This window comes from Muntiacus reevesi, chromosome 18 (genome assembly GCF_963930625.1).
Source record: "Muntiacus reevesi chromosome 18, mMunRee1.1, whole genome shotgun sequence".
Taxonomy (NCBI): domain Eukaryota; kingdom Metazoa; phylum Chordata; class Mammalia; order Artiodactyla; family Cervidae; genus Muntiacus; species Muntiacus reevesi.
Genome location: NC_089266.1, coordinates 17263965 through 17284299, shown reverse-complemented (window position 1 = coordinate 17284299; position 20335 = coordinate 17263965). Strand labels below are relative to the sequence as shown.

Genomic DNA, 20335 nt, shown 5'->3' with positions numbered 1-20335 from the left:
CCCCCAGTGAGAGTGAGTGTGAGCAAGAGAACAGGTACTTCCTTCATTTCCTAAGCACCGTGCATCTTGGCAGCATGAGGTTTCCCCAAGATGTCACAAGAAACAGAGGTCTGAAATTCCCGCCAGGTCACAGGTCACAATTACTTCCAAGGGGTCTTCACAGTTAAGACGGGCACACACATTTCAGAGGGCAGCCCCTGGGCCCCCCCTCGTTCGCGCACACACACTCACGCACACTCTCACGCCCTGGGACCGGTGTTCGGCCGCGGGGCCTGGCTGGCTCAGGTCAGGTACTGCACCACGAGGAACATGACCACACAGGTGAGCAGCATCCCAGCGATCATGAAGTACTTGTCCTGGAAGGCCCGCTTCTCGATGAGCCGCATCACCGTGTTGGACAGGCCGAGCATGGTGGCGATGTCAAGGATCTTCTTCTGGGTCCCCTGGGGCAGACAAGAGGAGAACGAAAAACCGTGATCACCTCCTTGTGCCAAGGGTGGGTGAATGTCAGCATGAGGTGCGATGGACCAACAGTCTCTCGGTCACGCCTAAAGCATACAAGCAGCAGCAACCAGATGTAGATCAGGCTCCTTCAATCAAAGTCACAGAGCAAAGCAAGGGGGACAGGAAAGTCTTTTCCACAAACATGCTGGAACAAATGGTTAGATAACGGGCATCTTGTGCACAGAGCATATATACACACATATACACAAATGTGGGCTTCCCGTGTAGCTCAGTCGGTAAAGAATCTGCCTGCAGGGCAGAAGACCCAGGTTCAATCTCTGGGTAGGGAAGATCCCCTGGAGAAGGAAATGGCAACCCACCCCAGTATCTTCGCCTGGAAAATCCCATGGACAGAGGAGCCTGATGGGCTGCAGTCCATGGGGTTGCAAAGAGTGGGGCACAAATGAGCGACTAACACTTTACTTCATGTGTATATGTCCATATGTATAATGCACAAGAACATGTGTTAAAAAATGACCATTGCTTCATATTATACACAAAAATTTCATCATAAACATACAAGCTAAAACTATAAGCTTCTAGAAGAAAACAGGAGAATATTCCCAAACCGGAAATAATGCAGGTGCATATCAACAAGAGGATGGATTAACAGTGTATGTTCTGTGCACGATGAGATATTGCTGCACTAAAAAGGACCGGGTGACACCATGTAATGACATGAAAGAGCCTGGAACACTCCTGAGAGGAAGGAGGCACACACACAAGAGTAATGTGGACATCTACAATTAAGCTCAATAACAGTCAAAACTAATTTATGATGAAATAAGAAGAGTGGTTGCCTGGGGCAGGGGGTGGGCAGAAGCAGACTTTACCTGGGAAGGGCACAGAGGCTTTTTCAGAGGTGATGAAAACGGTCTATGTCTTGAGAGCAGGGAAAGTTACAAAGGTGTATGTAGGCATTTGTCAAAACTCCATGACCTGTACAAGTTAAGATCTGTACACCTCACTGTATGCACATCATACCTCCATAAAGAAGTTCTAAATTAGAATATTTTATATTTAAAAGGAAAAAATGGGCTTCCCTGGTGGCTCAGATGGTAAAGAATTGGCCTGCAATACGGGAGACCCGGGTTTGATCCCAGGGCCGGGAAGATGCTCTGGAGAAGGGAATGGCAACCCACTCCAGTATTCTTGTCCATGGACAGAGAAGCTTGGTGAACTACAGTCCATGGGGTTGCAAAGAGTCGGACACGACTGAGCGACCAACACTTTCACTTTTCACATTAAAAAATAAAAGGCAATATCAAAGAAACTTCTTCTTTGCTCCCTGGCTTTAAAATGCCTGCCATCAGTCTGTGCTCGCTGTGGAGTAGACACCTCAGGAATTCTGCTGAGCAGAGCCTACGTCCACATTCATGAGAGGGTCAGAAGCAGGCAAGACGGAACCAGAGAAACACAGCTGCCAGACACCACCACGACGACCTAAAGCCCCATATGTAAATGTCACCGCCCACCACCCAAAGCAAGAGTATTTTATTCCTAAACCAACAATCCATACCACCCAGGCTACCACCCAGGCCGCCCTTCCTCCCTGCTATCTAATTTTCATTCTTAAGCATATTCAATTTTATATGAAGTAATAGATAGATGCTGGGCGGATCTCAACTTACTTACACGTCACCCACTGTATTGTATGGAGGCATCTAACCTAAGGTCCCGCATCTACTTAAGTGAACACAGTAACAGGCAACTGAGAGGAAAGTCTCTCAGATCAAATGTCATCTCTGCCAGAGGAGATCAGAGACATGTTTTCACCACAACAGTGATGATCAGCATTAGACTCTCACTCAAGACTCTGCTCAGCTATGAAAGAAGAGATTATTCCATCACTCTACGAAATTCAAATATCAAATTCAAAAATCACTGGAAAGTTAACATACATTTCAAAAACACTACTCATTTTCTACCACAAATTTCCCCAAATCATGGCCCGGCTCCTTCACACTTCCTCCTATGCTCTTTTCAAATGTTTTAGGCAGAAGCTTGCCTGACAGAAGTGGGGCAGGTAGAAGGAATCAGTACAGTAGATGTGCAGAGGAAACGGATGACAAACCTCGCACTCCAGCCCCTGACTGCCCACCCACCAGGCTTCCCAGCACTTTATCTCTGGGGACAGTGTTAGGGCAGAATTTGCACAGGCTCTTCAGTGACACCAGGCTTCAGTAGGAAGCTGACATTTGCTTTAACAATAAGCTCTGAGCCCTACCGGGTTGACATTAAGTGTTGACACTATGAGTCTCATCCTATAAAGAGTTTGACTGTTTTTCTGAGATATGGGGAGGAAGCCAGCAGCTTTCTAAAGAAAGGGAGGATTAACCCTCATGTATTAGTTTAGACTGGGGTTCCCTGATGGCGCAGCGGGTAAAGAATCTGCCTGCAATACAGGAGACAGAGGAGATGCGGGTTTGATCCCTGGGTCAGGAAGACCCCCTGGAGGAGGAAATAAGGAAATGACAACTCACTCCAGTATTCTTGCCTGAAAAAAAAACTGTGAACAGAGGAGGTGGGCTACAGTCCATGGGGTCACAAAGAGTCAGACACGACTGAGCAGCCACACACACACACATCAGTTCAGAGGACTGCAGGTGGCTGTCCTGAACGGGGGCGCCCACGGAGCTGTGAGACCACGCTTCCAGACTGTTGGAAGCGCTGCAGCCATCAGCAAGATAAGTGTCACTCGAGGCCTGCCTGACCTCCTCCCAGGTAAAGGTGGTAGGCGATGCTCAGAAACATACTGAAGTCCTGCGGAGCTGACAGGCTCAACATGGTCCAACAAAAACTAAGATAAAGCTCACACTTCCGAGTGACTGCTTCTCACAGCTCAGGGGCTGGGAGGGCTCCGCGCACAAGGGACCACACCCTGATAACAGGCACAGTTCACACCCCATTATCCATCAGGGTTGATACAGGAAAAGGGCTGAGGCTGAAACATCATGACTGACATCAGAGACTGTGTAATGTTTCTGTAAACCACTCCCTAGGGGTCTGAGTCTCAGCCAATGGGGCAGGGTTTCTAGGAATACCTGTTACTAAAGAGAGAACGCAGCAGAGTCACCGGGGGTCACTAGCCTGTGCTCCAGAAGCCACTGTCAACCAACCCTGGCAGCCCTAAGACCCTCCCTCGGGGGGCTTCAGCTGCTGCAGGACAGAGGTCTTGGCTCTAAGACTGCCCGCCACAGGGGCCACACGGAGCACACCCAGGAGTGAGTGAGACGCCAAGTAAAGCCGTGTCTTCCTTCTTCCGAGAGTGAATTCTATCACAGAACTTCTTGGCCCATTACTGCTTCCTCTCACAGGGGCAGTCACTTTCTGTTCAGCCCAGGAAATGGAAAAACACCTGGATACTCAGAGATGCCACATTATGGTTCACTGTAAACACAGTAAATACCTATTGGCAAAGGGAATTCGGCTACTTTTGGACTCATAATAATCCACTTCCAGCAAAAAGGATCCCAAACTCAAAGGCTCTGTCTCACCATCACAGCATCACAGTTCAGGGCTACGTGACCAAAAGTTAAACGCAGGTCTCACACTGCTGGCTAAAGTCAAAACACAAGGCCTTCTCCCTGTCCCCCCAAAAGGGCCCCCACCTTCAAGGTCAGTCTCTGGGCCCTCAGTCCTGCCAGAATACTGTGCCCGCCTCCAATGAGGTCATCCATGCCGTGGTGAATTTTCTGGAGGGAGGAGTTAAACTGCAGTGATTCATCCATTGGTATGGTGGTGTCAGAGTCCTGTGAAAGAAACGCAGGCACTTGATTAACTTTGCTGCTGCTCAGCTCCTGGTGTCCCCACCTCAACTGACCACTCTGTCTCTTGGTCAAGGTCAAGCCGGAAGAACTGCCAGAGGAAATGGCGCAAGAATCAAAGGAACCTGACGGAGACTAAAAAGCAAAGCGGAGATCTGGGGCGGCCCCTGTCCACTCAGAGGAAGTGCAATTCTCAGACTTCTCAGTCTCCAAGTGGGTTCCACCACACAAGTCTGCTCATCCCTGCCTCCTCCGCATCACTCCCCCAACTCAGGAAAAATTTTTTTATTTTACTTTTTGATGTGGACCATTTTTGAAGTCTTTTATTGAGTTTGTTACAATATTGCTTCTGTTTCATGCTTTGGTTTTTTGGCTACAGGGCATGCGGGATCTTAGCTTCCTGATGAGGGCTCGAACTCACTCCCGGCTGCGCTGGAAGGCGAAGTCTTAACCACTGGACCCCCAGGGAAGTCCTGAAAACACTATTCTCGCTGGGTTTCTCATAAAGGTTGTCTCTAATTCCTTACTAACCTAACTTCTTCCAAATGTTCCTTTACCTGGCTTCCCCTTGGTGCAGTGGGGAAGGTTTGCTTTTGTTCTTTGGCTATTTCATCTATGGTTTATTCCTCCCTCCGATTAGACAGACTGACTACAAAGAGCAGAGACTGGTTTGTATTAAAGGCCCAACAGTGTTCACAACGGGACTATTCACCTGAGCAGGGAAGAAAAGTCTGTAAAAAAATCAAGGGAGGAAAGAACTAATACTGATCAATGCTTTCCACTTTGCAAACTCTTCATTCTAAGCTCGTTCAGGCCCCACTCTAACATTATGCTGTAGTTATGGTATTATCCTTGTTTTAGATGAAGAAACAGAAGCCCAGAGAGGTGGAATGACTTGCGTAAGACCCCGCCAGTGAGACGTCCAGAGGGGCACAAATCCCCGTGCTGGGTGCAGAGCCCGCCCTCTTAACTGTCCCATAGGAAGAAATATCAAAACCGATCCCAGCGCTCCACCTTCACCCTGCAGTGGCAAGGACACGGACGCACGCATAAGCAGTCACTGCCCTGTCCTCTTTCCAGTTCCCTGGCCGTTACAAACCCTTCTGCCAAGCAGGACCACTTTTACCACTTTCTGTCATCATGAAGAAGTTAAACCACCTTTTCTCTGCTGCTCAAGTTCACAATCTTTTTTCAGGTATATATTTTCAATCCCCCCCGCTGCTAACATGGGAGTTTCTCAGGGATAGGAGTCAAGGTTTTTAGTTTAAACATACTTTACTTTCAGCACCTTAAATAGCATCCTGCACAAGCTGATGTTTGGTGGGTGAAGATCCCAGTGTTTGGGTACAGCTGATGGGCTGTTATCTCTCAGAAAAATGTACTATAGCTCATGATCATAAAAAGACCAGGAAGTTCATTCAGCCAGATAATTTTTATTAAGGGCCCACTGTACGCACAGCATCACACTAGGCTGGTAAGACGTAAAATAATTCGGAGCCATCATCCCTGGCCTAAAAAAGCCCTATAACCAACGCCACAGCTATCAAAAGCCCACACAACACCTTAAGTATGTCATATGGCTCTCTACTCTTTTGAAAAGAGGCTCTGCTTACTGACCAACACATGTTCATTGACCTCTTGAATTGTTAATTATTACTACTTGACTGCTTACATCAGAGAAGCCAAACTATGTAGGCATATTCTGAAGCACCTGGGGAAATTACTGCACATGTGGACACAGCAAAGAGGGTTCAACATCTGCAAAGTGGGAACTGATTTGAATTCTGAGGCTGGGCTTAGAAAGTGTAAGCCTACTTTAGAAAATGAACCTCTGTAAGAAAACAAAAAACCAACCAAACAAAAAGCCCCCGAGACCCACCTTATTTGGTGGGATACATTATGCAGGACACAGGGAAAGCCAGTAATGTTCTACAGCCATGTGTGAGAAATGATCCCACTGAGACCAAAGGACAGGTACATGGGTATCCCAGGAAAACAAACATGCAAACCAACAGGCAACTTTCAAACGGGCTCAAGTCAAGTAGTCCCTTTAAAACGAAATACCTGTTAACAAATCCCTCTTAAGTGCCGCTCAGACTAGAGGCAAAAGCATTATAATGCATTAAACACTGGAACTGCATGCATGCACACACGCACACACATGCAAAAACATTTCAACACATCCAACGCTGGAACTGCATGCATGCACATGCACACACACACACAGAGGTAACTGCCTGAAGGCAGCTTTGAAACGCTGCCCTCGCTACAAATAGTCTAAGTTATCCTTCTTGATCTGATCAGGAAAATGTTTCCAAAATGTGAAAGTCCACTTCTCTGCATCCACCAGGCAAACCAGGTTATCTTTCACCTCTGCCTGTTCCCTCAAATTAACTACTTCCTCTGAGGGTTTTTGTGACAGAAAAAGAGATGCAAGTGGTGTCTAGGTCTAGTCTCTGTAACGCAGTCGGCCATCACTTCCAGTTGCTCTCCTCCCGTCCCATCTGTCTGCTTCAGTACCCCGCAGAGGGCTCCTGTCAGAGTCCTGAGCTCCAGCTCTGACCAGCCACCCAGTCCCTGCCGATCCCGCCCAGGCGCCGGGCTTACGTTCGTGGTGAAGGTGCGAGACAGAAGCTCCTCTCGCTGTCTCTCCTGCTGCTCGCGTGCATACCGCCGGTGCTGGAAGTTTCGAAGAGCAGTCTGCAGGTGCTGGACGTCGTACTTTAACTGGTCGACCCGGCTGGAATTGACAGAGAGATTAAATTCCAGGAGTCCCGAGCAGCACAGCTGGCAGCGGCTGGACTTCGTCTTCAGGGAAGAAGACAGTTCCTTACTCCCCCTGTACCCCTCCATGCTACCCACCCCCCACCCCAAATAATCTGATTTGATCAATAATATTGAAAGTAAAAAGGGAGCCTGTAATTGGAGCAGGATGGTAGCAAATGAGATTCCAGCAGCTTTCCTTAACTATCTGCTGGTCTCTGATTCTGGATGCATGACAGGGAACAGGTGACGGGAAGCAGGTTCGATGACCTCTTCCTGACCTTCTAGGGATTATACTGCTCTCCTGGAAGAAGCCCAAGGCATCTGTGGAGTAGAGCATCAGTGAAGTTTCATAAACGTTTTGGAAACAGAGGCTGGGGTGGAGGTGGTAAGAGTGGTTTCGATTTAATTTCATGGGGGTGTATCAAACATTAGATCAGTTTTTCATTACAAATACACTGACTGGAGTGATTAAGAGCAAGATAATTCACCCCAAGAATGAAGTGGGAATCAAAAAACAGAGTCACACTGCCTGGTGGCATTAGGTTTCCAGTGGGCATGGGTCTGGTCAGAAAAACAGTACTGGGGGCAAAATTTCAAAATGATACCAACAAGGAAAGGAGACACCAGGCTTCTGAGCCACCAACCTCACAGGCTTTTTATTCTTTTTTTTAACTGAAGCAGAGGTGATGTACAATATTACATAAGTTACAGGTATACAACATGGTGACTCACAAGTTTTAAAGGTTATAATCCATTTACAGTTACTATAAAATATTGGCTATATTCCCTGTGGTGTACAACACAGGCTTTTGATTCTGAGGGAGAATCACGCAAATAGAATTGTGGTCTTTACGGGACTTTATCTTTGCATAGTCTCAGCTTTTCAAGGTGTAAATGGATTTTCAGAATATTTAATGACCTCTCTGGGATCAAGGCCTGGCAGGGTCAGAGCACTCACAGTTTGGCATTCTGTCTTTTGTGCGGGGGCTCCTTGCTGGACAAAATCTCCAGACGCTCTAGTTGGCTGAATATCTGGTCTATGCTTGCTTGGATTTCATTTTCTACTACTGCACAAAAGAGAAAAAAGAACAGTTACTGGAAAAGAGATAGTGAACTTAAATTAGAATGGTAAATCAAACATGTCTTTTTTCTATATCCAATAAACTCAAAAATATGTACTGCAAAAGAAGAAAAATGCACTGATGAGAACAGAAAAAAATTCAAATTATACTAAGTGACTTTCTAAATGTTTTTATATATATACGCATATATATATGTATATATGCATATATATAGGTGTTAATGCCATAACAATGCTATTAAAAAAAAAAAACCTAAAGATAAATCTATAGAATTAAATTTCCTGGGAGGGGGGATCGGGATGGGGAATACATGTAAATCCACAGCTGATTCATGTCAATGTATGGCAAAAACCACTACAATACTGTAAAGTAATTAGCCTCCAAAAAATAAAAATAAATGGGAAAAAAAAAAAAATTTCCTGCCTTTGAAAATAAAATGAACATTCAAAGATTGTCCAAAAAAAAAAACAAAAAAGATTGTCCAAATAAATATTTTCAGCAAAATGTAGTATTTTATGATATAGCATGAGACCTCTTTTCCTTTGAGATTATTCTCAGATATGGGTTATAAATATCTAGTAAAAAGACTGCCAAATGAACCCTCTACAGAAAATAATGAGGTTAAAAAAAAAGCGCACAGGGAAAGATTAGTATGTGAAACAAGGAGAAGCATTCCCTTAAGAATAGTAGGCTGATGCTGGAGTCATCAGGACAGACAAAGTACCAACAGGGAAGGCCCAGGAAGGAATCCACAGAGGTAATAACATGATAAATACAGTCATTTTCCTTAGCTCCTTTACTAACAGTCAAAATGACCTCTTTTCCATTTCTACTCATGTACCAATGAGATTGCCAGAAAGCCAAACAAAGTCGACGGTCAGAGGCTAAACTGTGCACAGAAAAAGGCATCCAGACTGCCTCGTGTCCAATAAGGGAATGACAGTAGACAGAGGTGTCACCTTCTTAGAGGAGCCCAGAGCTAACAAACACAGTTGAGAACAAGGCGAGGCACAGGACCGGGAGAAGAGGTGCATGGGAGCAGAAAGCAGGCTTGAGAAGACAGGAGAACGGGCCCAGCGCCAGCCAAGGAGTGACAGGAGGAGACAGCGTCGGTGGTGGGAGGGGGACCAGCAGTGTCTGTGTGACGGACTCAGAAAAAGCACCTTTCCTTTTTCTTTTGGCCACGCCACATCGGCAGGTGGGATCTTAGTTCCCTGAACAGGGGTTGAACCAGTAGCCCCTGTGTTGGAAACACGGCATCTTAACCAAGGGACCACGAGGGAAATTTCAGGACCTTTTCTCAAACAGAAAAGAAACTAAAACACAAGTAGCAGCACTCTTCTCAAAAGAAATCAGGGTGTGGGAACTGAACTAATTAATACTGCCCTTCGTTTCTGAATAATCCTCCTGGAAAGCTGCAGAATTCTCAGCTCAAGAAGAAACGCCCAGTTCCAGTTAAACATCTCTGAATCTTTATGGACCACATTCCTCTACGGACAGGGTAATTAGATTAAGACAGATGGAGGCAAGTACTCCCATTCCCATCGGGCCCTGTCAGGTTGAGTGGAGGGGTAATGGGGGATAAGACTTGTGGGATTCCAGAGGGCGCGGTCAGGGAAACCAGTGACTTTGCCACAGGGTTTTCTGTCCACTCTCACAACAGAACTCATTCCACGCTGACTCCTTCAGCCCCTGAGGCAGAAACACAGTCAGGAAACCCAGCCCATTAGCAGCGTGTCATCAGAGACAGGACTCTGGTCTCCGTAGTTAATTACTCACAGTGCAGAGACTGCTTGTCTGCCGTCTCCAGGCGTCCCATGTGAGACTGGATTTCATGGACATGCCTATCAAAGGGAGAGGGAGGAAATGAGTGAGACGCGCGTAATCAACAGTACTTCGGTCAGGAAAGACCATTTTTCTAATGCCAGTGTAGAACTGATCTAAATGGACAGTGTCGCTGAACTGTGAAATTTGTATGTGGCACTTCAGGTCACATGTTTTGGCACGGTTTCTAATATTTTAACGTTAAATATTAATAACAAGGCAGACAGGCGGCATTTAGTGATCGTTCACTGTATCTGAGACGTTCTGCAAGGTCAAAAACCCTATGAGGAAAGGACTATTATCACCCTCTTTTCGTAAATAAGACAACTGAAGCCCAGAAAGGTTATGTAACTTGTCCAAGGTCACACACCAAGTGATAAACCTCGATGTGGACCCGGCCAATCCCACTCTCTGTTCTTTGACCCAATGTGCTGAGTTCTGCTCTGTACTAGAGAGAGTCAAAGGGCAAGAGAGATAGAATTCTTGTCCTTGAGAAACAGTATAATTAGGAACGACAGGCCAGATAGACGCGAAAAGTCCCAAGAAGATTTAAGAGAACACTAACACACACAAGCGTAAACAGAAAGATCTGAGCACCAGTGCTAAGTAAAGGCAAAGAAAACAGAAGACTGAGCTGGGGGCAGCTCTGTGGACAAAGGGAATTCGAAATGTGATTTGGTAAAGGAAAATGTGGACAAAATGACGTGCAAAAAGGCCTGCCAGTCCTGTCACATGGGTGACCAGCAGGCTGGCATGCCTGAGAGCTGGGGTCAGAGGGAAGAAGGGGAGGAGGCGGATTAGTGGGAGGGAGCCATCAGAGGAAGGCCCAGAGAGACAGGGATCTCCTGTTTGGTGAACCTCTTTCCTTGGCAATAGGAGGCAGTTATGGAAACACAGCTCTGTACCGGGGCCTCTGGCCAGTCCTGACACCAGGCCCAGGGCACTTCCCGATGGCTTCCCAGGGCATGGCCAAAGTCACCCTCTGAGCCCTTCCAAGCAGTCCTCTGTGATAAATCCTGGGGCTTCTGGTCTTTTCACAGAGAGTTACAGGAGGGGAGGTGTGAGCTCTTCTATCATCTCCAGGCCTTGAAGAAATGTCAGCAACCATCGTCCACCGTGAGCACCACACACTGTAACCCCAAATTTACCAACGCAAGCAAGGAGCCCAAATTTGGTTTGAACTTGCTTCGAGTCTTTTCCAGGGCTTCGCTGTGGTCTCGAAACATGACCCATGGCTCCAGAAGCAAGGGCAGACCCTCAGAGGTTCCTGGGCAAGACCCAAGGTCCTGACAGGCAACCAGAAATCACTCCTAGAGTCTGAGGGACGAGGTCGCTACTTCAGGAAGGTAAGTCCAGGTGCTTTAGAATGGAGACACATGGAGATATGGAGGCAGATGTAGGACAGCAACTTGAAGAAACTGACACCTGGATCAGGGAAATGACGAAAACAGCCAGAGAGCACTGAATGGCAGTGCTGATGGAAAAGAGAACGAGGACTTTCCTGAAGGCCTGGATGTGAGCAGTGAGGCAAATTTCTAATGGAAGCGGGAAAGGAACAGACTGCAACAAATGCTGATGGCTCAGATCCTTAACCATGTGAAAAAAGACACTTTGTGTAATACACAAAGATAAACTCAAGGCATGCATATTATGACTTCAGGTTAAGTAAGGATTTCTTGAACAAGACAAAAACCAAAACTACCCCCAAACCCCACAAATCACAAAAGAAAAGACTGATAGATCTGACCACAGTAAAAAACAAAAACAAAACCTTTTTACACCAAAGGCACATCTGGAACAAAAAAAAAAGGCAGAGACTGGAAGCCACCTGCAGCAGATAACAAAGGAATATGTTTGAATGTATGTATAAGGAACTACTACATATCAATAGGAAAAGTCAAAACAATTTTTAAAATGGGCAAAGGGCAACTGAGAGAAAAGGAAATCCAAATGGACAAAAAAATATATGAAGAAACACTCTTCCAGTAATCAGGAAAATGTATATTCAAAGTAATAACATCACATTTCTCCCATGTGATTGACAAATATTTTAAACTTTAAGGATGAGGGACCTCTGGCAGGCATAACAACGGTTCCCAAGGGGTCCTGGGGAAGATTTCCAGGTTGTATCAGAGGCCTGCCTTTGGCTCCATATTCTGTTCTGGTATTTTTTTAAAAATCAGCTTATGATTATGAAATTTGCATAAAATTCTGCGCTCCAGTGACTGGTTAGGATATTAAACCACAAAGCAAATACGAATGTTTTTCATTTAGACTGTGGTGTTGGAGAAGACTCTTGAGAGTCCCTTGGACTGCAAGGAGATCCAACCAGTTCATCCTAAAGTAGATCAGTCCTGGGTGTTCATTGGTAGGACTGATGTTGAAGCTGAAACTCCAATACTTTGGCTACCTGATGTAAAGAGCTGGCTCATTTGAAAAGACCCTGATGCTGGGAAAGATTGAGGGCAGGAGGAGAAGGGGACGACAGAGGATGAGATGGTTGGATGGCATCACGGCCTCAATGGACATGAGTTTGAGTGAACTCCGGGAGTTGGAGATGGACAGGAAGGCCTGGTGTGCTGCGGTTCATGGGGTCACACAGAGTTGGACACGACTGAGCAACTGAACTGAACTGAATAAAATAAAATTTGTCGGGGATAAAAAGCGTTTTAAGATTTTTTTAAAAAGTCAAATGCACAACACAGAATGGCATTCAGGTTTGGGTCACGTGCCAAAGAAACCCTACCAAGTCAAGATTTCCCCCAATGGGAGATGAGCAAGATGACTGGGCAAGTTCAGAAGTCAAGGTGCAAAGAGGAACAGCCAAAAGAGCTAGTGATAATGATCCTTTAAGAAAGGAAAGGAAAAAAGCAACTAAATTAAAATGGGGCAGCTGGGGCTCTTCAAGTATCTAGAGATGACAGGAAGAGGAGTGGGCTTGTTCTCTGTTGCTGCTCCTTAAGGGCGTGTGTGCATGCGTGCTCAGTTGCTTTAATTGCGTCTAACTCTCTGCGATCCAATGGACTATAGCCTGCCATGCTTCCCTGTCCGTGAGATTTCCCAGGCAAGAATACTGGAGTGGGTTACCATGCCCTCCTCCATGGGATCTTTCTACCCAGGGATTGAACCCAGGTCTCCTGCAGTGCAGGCAGATTCTTTACCACTGAGCCACCGGGGAAGCCCCCTTAAGGGAGCCCCAGAACCAAAGGGTACAAATTTCAAGATGACAGATGTCAGCTGAACACAGAAGGAAAAGCTGAGAACAAACTGTCGAAGAAGAGGGGAAAAAAGGGCTCTGGCATGTTTACACACAGAGCACATGAACTGTTTTGGGCTTTATTAAGGGTCTTCCTGACCAAAGTGAATTGAAATGGAAGATCTTGCCAGTCACTTTCAATTCTTAAATTCCACAACAGCAGCAGAAGAGATGATATCAATAGCCACGAAACCCTATAACCACTCATCAGCTGGTTTTTACTATTTTCTAAGCAAAAATGGATATTAAATTGCAGCGAAACATGCCTTTTCCCAACCAATCTCTTTTTGCTTTAAATGAACTAGAAAAGATAAGAGCCAATAAAGTGATAGCAACCTCCACATGCCAGGCCCGAGGAAATAAATGAAAACAACAGAGCAAGGATGAATGGCATTGCGAGAACTACTATATGCAAAGTGGCAAATATGTTTTACATGGAACTGGGAATTCAGACAACACATTTGAAGCAATAAGGAACAGATGGCATGCAAATCTGACATGGGAGTGTGGACACTAGAAATCAGAAGTCCTAGTCCTGACTTGTGTGGGGTTCATGGTGGGCATGGGTGAAAACATAACCAAGCAGAGACCCAATAGCAAATAAACAAGCGTCAATGCTGCTGAGTTTTTTTTTTTTTTTAAGTCTGTAGAAGATCTAGGAAGAATTTTTTTTTTAAATAAAGCTTACTTATTTATTTGGCTGCGTCCAGTCTTGGTTGCATGGGCTCACAGACCTTCCAGTTATGCAGTGTGGGCTTAGGTGCTCCACAGCACGTGGCATCTTAGTTCCCCGACCAGAGATCGAACCCACATCCCCTGCATTGCAAGGCAGACTCTAAACCACTGGACCACCAGGGAGGTCGTTAGGAAGAATTTGAAAACAGAATTGCTTTTTTAAAAGTCCATGGAGGGACTTTCCTGATAGTCCAGTGGCTAAGATGCCACGCTTCCCAATGCAAGAGGCTGGCAAGATCCCTGGCCAGGGAACTAGATCCCACACGCCACAAATAAGAGTTCATATGCCACAACTAAGAGTTAACATGCAGCAACAAAGATCGAAGAGCCCACGTGCCACAACTAAGACCCGGCACAACCAAATTAAAAAAAAAAAAAATTTAAGTCCAGGTAACTACCCGGCCCCCATCATATACACCCACTTTGCACACATACTGCTTCTGCCTAACTCGAGCAGGAAACAGGGTTTTAGAGTTAAAAGATCTGAGTTGGAGTTTGAGTTCCACTATGCAGTAGCTGAGGGGCACTGAACAAGTTCATTTAATTCCTTGGTGCCTTAGTGTCCTCAACTCTAAAATAGGGCACTGATAATCATAATTATTTAAGGGGTCATAGATCCAAAGGCAATATGAAACTGCTGCGGTAACCCACACAGCACCATAGGGAAGTCTGTTGTTTTTACTTTGCTTGCTTTATTTAAAAGTAGCAGAACCATCTGGGCACTTTCACCTCACCCACTTTGCCTTCACTATATTTAGTCTCTCATCAGAAGGCAAAATCAAAAAAAAAAAAAAAAAAGGGAAAAACTGGTCTTGAGATAAGGTTAACAGTCTTTAAACCCAGCTGTTCATCAAAATCACCTGGAGAGCTTGTTAAAAATAGAGCTTCTTGTGCTCCAAACCTATTGAATCAGAATCTCTAGTGATAGTAAGGTCCAGGGCACTGAATGATCCTGGACAAATATGGGCACCTTTACAAGCACTGGGATCTCAAAAATAGAAGCCTGGCTATTAGCTCCTCTATAAAGTTCACCCTAACAGTATTATTTAAGTGTAAAATGTTTAACCTGCTTTTCATCTGTTTTTTCCCCCCCAATGTTCAGGAATTTTCAAGATATGCAACTTTAAAATGCTGATATAATTCCAATGTACTTTTAGGGACACAGCAAGAGATAACCACAAACTGGGTTCAAAGTTCCAGTAAAATTAATATGCTCAGTTACTGCTGTATCAGTTCAGCTGCAATCACTAATTTCTGCAACTCCAAAATTTAACTGCAGATACGCACAGGATTCTGTTTCCTTTTTAAGACACTCAGTCACCAGTGTTATGGAACTGGAAGGAGACTTACAGTTTAATCAGCCCCAAACTTTTATTTTACAGGTGAGGAAAACAAGGTGATGAGGTCTAGAACCAGAATCCTCAGTCCTGTTTCAGTCCTTGAGGGGAAAGGAGGCAGATCAGAACATACTGTACCAATAATAATAATCATAATGATGATGATGAATATACTGCAGTGCAAAACAAAGTCAATTTCCTGAGGGCAGGGCTGTACTGTCTGCACTGGGAACAGTGCCTAACACATAGCGGGTGCTCAATCAGTATTCACTGAATAAGCGAATGACTACATAGTAGGCGGCCTAGCAATGGCTGGTCAAATCTTGTCCCTTGTCTGTTTTTGTAAATAAACACACAGTCACATCCATTTGTTTACACTCTGTCTAAAGGCTGCCTGTGCACTAATAACAGCAGAGCTGAATAGCTGCCATAGAGACCATATGGCCTGTAAGACCTAAAATATTTACTACCTGGCTCTTGACAGGAAAAGTTAGTGAGCTCTGCTAGAGTCTAAGGGTCTATAGAGTTTGAGGGTAGGTCGCTGGAGGCCTGCACAGGTAAGGAGTTCATCTATGCTCCACAAATCTTGTTTGGGACACCGTTTAGAATTCCTCCTCTGAGTTTACATATAACTGAGCTTCCGAGTTTACTCTGTGATCAGCTACCTGCTGCACCAGTGACAAGCAGCATGAGACTCTGTGAATAAAATTACTCTTAAATATAAACTGGGTTGCAACCTCCTTAGGAATATCCTTTAACCAAATTAGCTAACCAGATGAGACTGTAGATGAGATCAATTTCAGAGTACTACTTAGTCCACTGAGCCTGGTTATTGTAAAAGATCTGCCCTTTCTTAGTAACATGGGCATAATTTCCTGCTTCATTCCTTTTCCAACTGACTCACAGATCCAGCTTTTAAAGTCTCTTGTCTGTCCTTCCTATAATTGTTATATGAGAATAGGGTTCATATAACAGCGTAAGATAATTCTGTCATTTCAATACTATTACAAAGTAAGCTCTACATTTTCACCTGCCCAAACCAAACGCTGAATCAATAAAGTAAAAAGAAGTAGAAAATGAAACAGTAACTTAATGAAAAATAAATGAAACACAAAATTGGAAAATGAAACAAGAGGATCATCTTCCTCTTATTCTAGTGCTCTAAAGGATTTCTTTTATTGTGAATTCATTAGAGAGGTGGGTTCCCATTTTCTTTCTTTCCCAGGCCTTGGTGGTGCGATTTTATGAATTTTCATCAGCACAAAACTACACTGTAAGTTGAAAGGTATCAGAATAGGGCAGGTCTAAGTACGGATATATTCCAAAAAAATCTGAAAACAGAGACTCATACAGACATTTGTACACCAGTGTTCTCAGCAGTATTATTTACAATAGTCAAAAGGTGGAAACCATCCAAGTGCCGATCAGTAGAGGAATGGATAACAAAACATTGTGTGTGTGTAAAACGCTACAAAGGAATATTATACAGCCATAAAAGGAACAATAGATACATGCTATGACACAGATGAACCTTGGAAACCTTATGCTAAGTGAAATAAGGCAGACACGGAAGGACAAATATATTATTCTACTCATATGAGATATCTAGAATAGGAAAATTCAGAAACAGAAAGCAGAACAGGTTACCAGGGACCTGGGGAGAACTGGGGGAGTACTGCTTAATGGGTACATGAGTTTCTGTTTGGGATAATGAAAAAGTTTAGGAAATAGACAATGATGGTTACACAACCCTGTGACTGTACTTAATGCTGCTGAGCTGTACGCTTAGAAATGATTATCATTTTAAATAGTAAATTACATGATACTGGAAACTTAATTAAAAATCAAGTGGTTAGTTAGCTTTAAAAAGGTAAATGTCATATTATTTATGTTTGACCATAATAAAAGATAACTCATAAAAAATTTTCCCCCCAAACAGGATAGGTATGATCTTATTTCCCTATTCAATTACATATTTCGGCAAGCTCCAAAAACGCAGAGCAGTATGAATAATGAACCAAGGAATTTTACGAGAAGCTAAACCAAAATTCACCTCTTTAAAGGTAACCTGGAGGTTGGATACATGAGACAAGTGCTCAGGGCTGGTGCCATGGGAAGACCCTGAGGGATCGGGTAGAGAGGGAGGTGGGAGGGGGGATCGGGATGGGGAATACATGTAAATCCATGGCTAATTCATGTCAATGTATGGACGGAAGGACTACAATATTGTAATTAGCCTCCAACTAATAAAAATAAATGAAAAAATAAATAAGTAAAGATAACCTGGAACCAGATATTCTGAGCAATTTCTTTTATCAGAAAAATATGGTCTTTTAGTGTAAACCGAAATCAGAATAAAAGAGAAAATAAAAATCACAGCGTAGCAGCAATAAGGTTTGGGCCAATCAAGACTAAGGATTGGTATCATTTAGGAGCTGTGAGTCATTAATTAAACGTTTTCTGACGACTTTAGCCCAGTGATGGATCCTCCTAAATTGCTTAAGGAGATCCTGTTGGTAATGCTCATTTACCTTCCATCTCATGGTGCCCCATGTTAGACCTTTTTTCCGAACACCCTGGCTCTCCAACTAAATAGTAACCGCCTATGTGCTGAGGCCCTCAGTCCCCACCGGTTCTAGCAATCCGGACCACACAGTTGGCTGGAGGTGGACAATATAAGACTTTCCCTTCACCTAGTCTACCTAGCAGCTAGTCACGGCCTCGGAGATCCCGGAAGGCATTCGGCCCAATGTCGCCGGTCACCAGGTCGGACCCTCCGGCCGCCGCAGACCTAGGCATCACGGCCAAAGGCTGAGCCCTTCCGAGCTGGTCCCCACGGCAGCGCCCGGACGGAAGGACTAGGCCTCCATTCTGGCAGAGGACCGAGGCCCCAGTCCAGGGGACTAGGGCTCGCCTAGCCTGGCTTCGTCCCAGCCCATGCCCGACGCGTCCCTCACTTGTGCGTTTGCTGGTACAGCGGCTCCATGTTGCCGGCCCCGCCGGGTCCCGCTCCGGCTTCCACGGAACACGTCCTCACAGCCCCCCTTCCGGCTTCCGGCTTCCGGTCGCAGGACCCTCCTCCCCTCTAGGGCTGTCCCAACGCGCGCCATCCTGGTGGCGCCTGCGAGAAAGGAGAAGGGGAACGAATAAAGAGGCCTGAAGAAGGCTAAGCGTAATCAGAGGTTCTGACTCAGATGAGGGACGAGGAAGGACAGGTTTTGGCAAGAGGCTGTCTGCAGCATTGAGTCAGGCATTAGTAAGGGCAGTCACAGTGTATCGGCGTGGGGTCCTCAGAGCAAGGTTGTAGGTCAGCGGACCACAGCTTTTCTTTGCTGGAGAAAGGCTGGGACTGCTTGGCTTCGTGTTAAACTATTTATTTGTGGATCTGGAGATTTCTCTCTTCGCTGGAGTCTCTGGTGCAAGCATCTCCTGTCTGGCCCCCAACTTTCGCCTGTCTCGCCTCCCCCGCCCCCCACCACATTCATCTAATAAAACCCAGAGTAAATGAGCGGTTACCGTGTATCACTTATGGTGTGGGGCAAACCGGTTCTTCTTGTCCTCAAAGAGGTCTTGGTATAGGAAAGGAAATAAGATGTATGCACAAATAGACGTCTAAGGGTAGACGGTCTAAAGACATCAAGAGAGTTAGAGTCGGCTCCAATGGGAGATTCAGGAAAGACAATGTAGGAGGCGACATTTGAGCTTGTACTTAAAGGATTTAGACACTTGAAGGATTCGGACACCACGTAGACCTAAGCCTAAGCCATCCTCCCAGACTTATCTACAGTTCCTCCCAAGGGAGGAGATGTTCCTCTTCCTTTGGCAAGTTGATGGTTCTGTTTTCCTGTATCCTGGATCCCACCCAGTTTTGTGTCCTAAGAGACTGTCCACCCATGTACATTCTTTCCTTAACACTTTCCCATTTATTCTAATATTTATTTCTTAATGATTACCTACTGTTACCAGGCACAGATATTGGGGCAGGGGGTGGGGGGGATGGAAGACAAGTAAGACAGAATCCTAGATAAGCAGATTAGAATGATCCCAGTCACGTAAGGAAGACTTAGAAAAAATTAGAACTAGCACTCCAAAGTGTAGGACCCTCTGAGGTCCAGGGATTTTGCTTGCCTTCAGTTCAGTTCAGTTCAGTCGCTCAGTCGTGTCCGACTCTTTGCGACCCCATGAATGGCTTGCCTAGGTTCCTAGGATAATGTTGTGTGGTAGAATAAAGAGGCTTTCATAATTTTTTGCTACTGGAAAGGAAAAAATGATCAATAGGTGGAGTCTAATTCTTCTAATCTGAGCTGGCCTTAGTGACTTGCTTGACCAACAGAATGTAGTAAAAGAGAAATTGTAGGATTTCCAAGGTCAAGTCATAGGAAGCCTTGCAGCTTCTACTCAACCCTTTAAAGGATCACTCACTTTGGTGATCCTGAGACACCTTGGTAAAAGTTTGACTCCCCTGAGGCCATCATGCTGAAAAGGCCATGTCTATATGTAGTCTAGTCAACATGCTGAGCCCAATCTTTCAACAAAGGCACCAGACCTGTAAGTGAAACCACCTTGTCCCCTCAATAGTAGTCTATTCATCAGCTGACTCCTACCTAATGACCTCTATAGACCCCTGTAGACTTCACATGGAACCGAAGAACTCCCAACTGAGGCTATGCCTGAATTCCTGAACAGGAAACCAAGGGATAAAGTAAAACTGATTATATTTTAAGCCACTGAATTTTGGGGTTGTTTGTTTTTCAGGAAGAGATGCTCGACCTCAAAAAGTTTGTCAGCTAATTAGAGAGGGTATAGGGATTATAAAAAGGTAACAATGCAAGACAGTGTATGAATGTGTAATAAGTAGTAAAGACAATCAGGTATGTCATAATGTAGAGAAGGAAGAGATCCCTTTCAATTCGATGATGAAAGAAGACTTTCCAGAAGAGATGAGATGTCGGCTGAACCTTGAAGTACCAGAAGGATTAAGATGTTTGGAGAAGCAGGCACAGAGGGTTCTTGGCAAGCAGAGAGGTAAAGTTCAAAAGCTGTAGGTAGTCCCAGGCAGTCTGT

The 20335-nt window shown here is 45.0% G+C and overlaps 1 protein-coding gene across 2 annotated transcripts; it reads right to left on the bottom strand.

The window, feature by feature from the left end:
• Positions 1-6: 6 nt before the first annotated feature.
• On the bottom strand, positions 7-18364 carry GOSR2 (golgi SNAP receptor complex member 2). Of its 2 annotated transcripts, XM_065909727.1 has the most exons (6): positions 18229-18364; positions 9899-9963; positions 7996-8104; positions 6879-7011; positions 4116-4256; positions 7-443 (listed from the first exon to the last, which is right to left on the bottom strand). In XM_065909727.1, exons 1-6 carry the CDS (start codon positions 18255-18257, stop codon positions 282-284), a joined length of 639 nt encoding a protein of 212 aa, XP_065765799.1. In that variant the 5' UTR covers positions 18258-18364; the 3' UTR covers positions 7-281. The 2 variants fall into 2 exon arrangements, with proteins under 2 accessions (XP_065765799.1, XP_065765800.1); XM_065909728.1 differs by lacking the exon at positions 4116-4256.
• Positions 18365-20335: the final 1971 nt, after the last annotated feature.

Coding starts and splice junctions, on each gene's coding strand:
- GOSR2 (XM_065909727.1), bottom strand. CDS start 18,257: ATGGAGCCGCTGTACCAGCAAACGCACAA. Junction 9,964..18,228: donor CTGTACCAGCAAACGCACAA/GTGAGGGACGCG, acceptor TCCCTTTGATAG/GCATGTCCATGAAATCCAGT. Junction 444..4,115: donor CCCAGAGACTGACCTTGAAG/GTGGGGGCCCTT, acceptor TGTCTGCCCCAG/GGGACCCAGAAGAAGATCCT.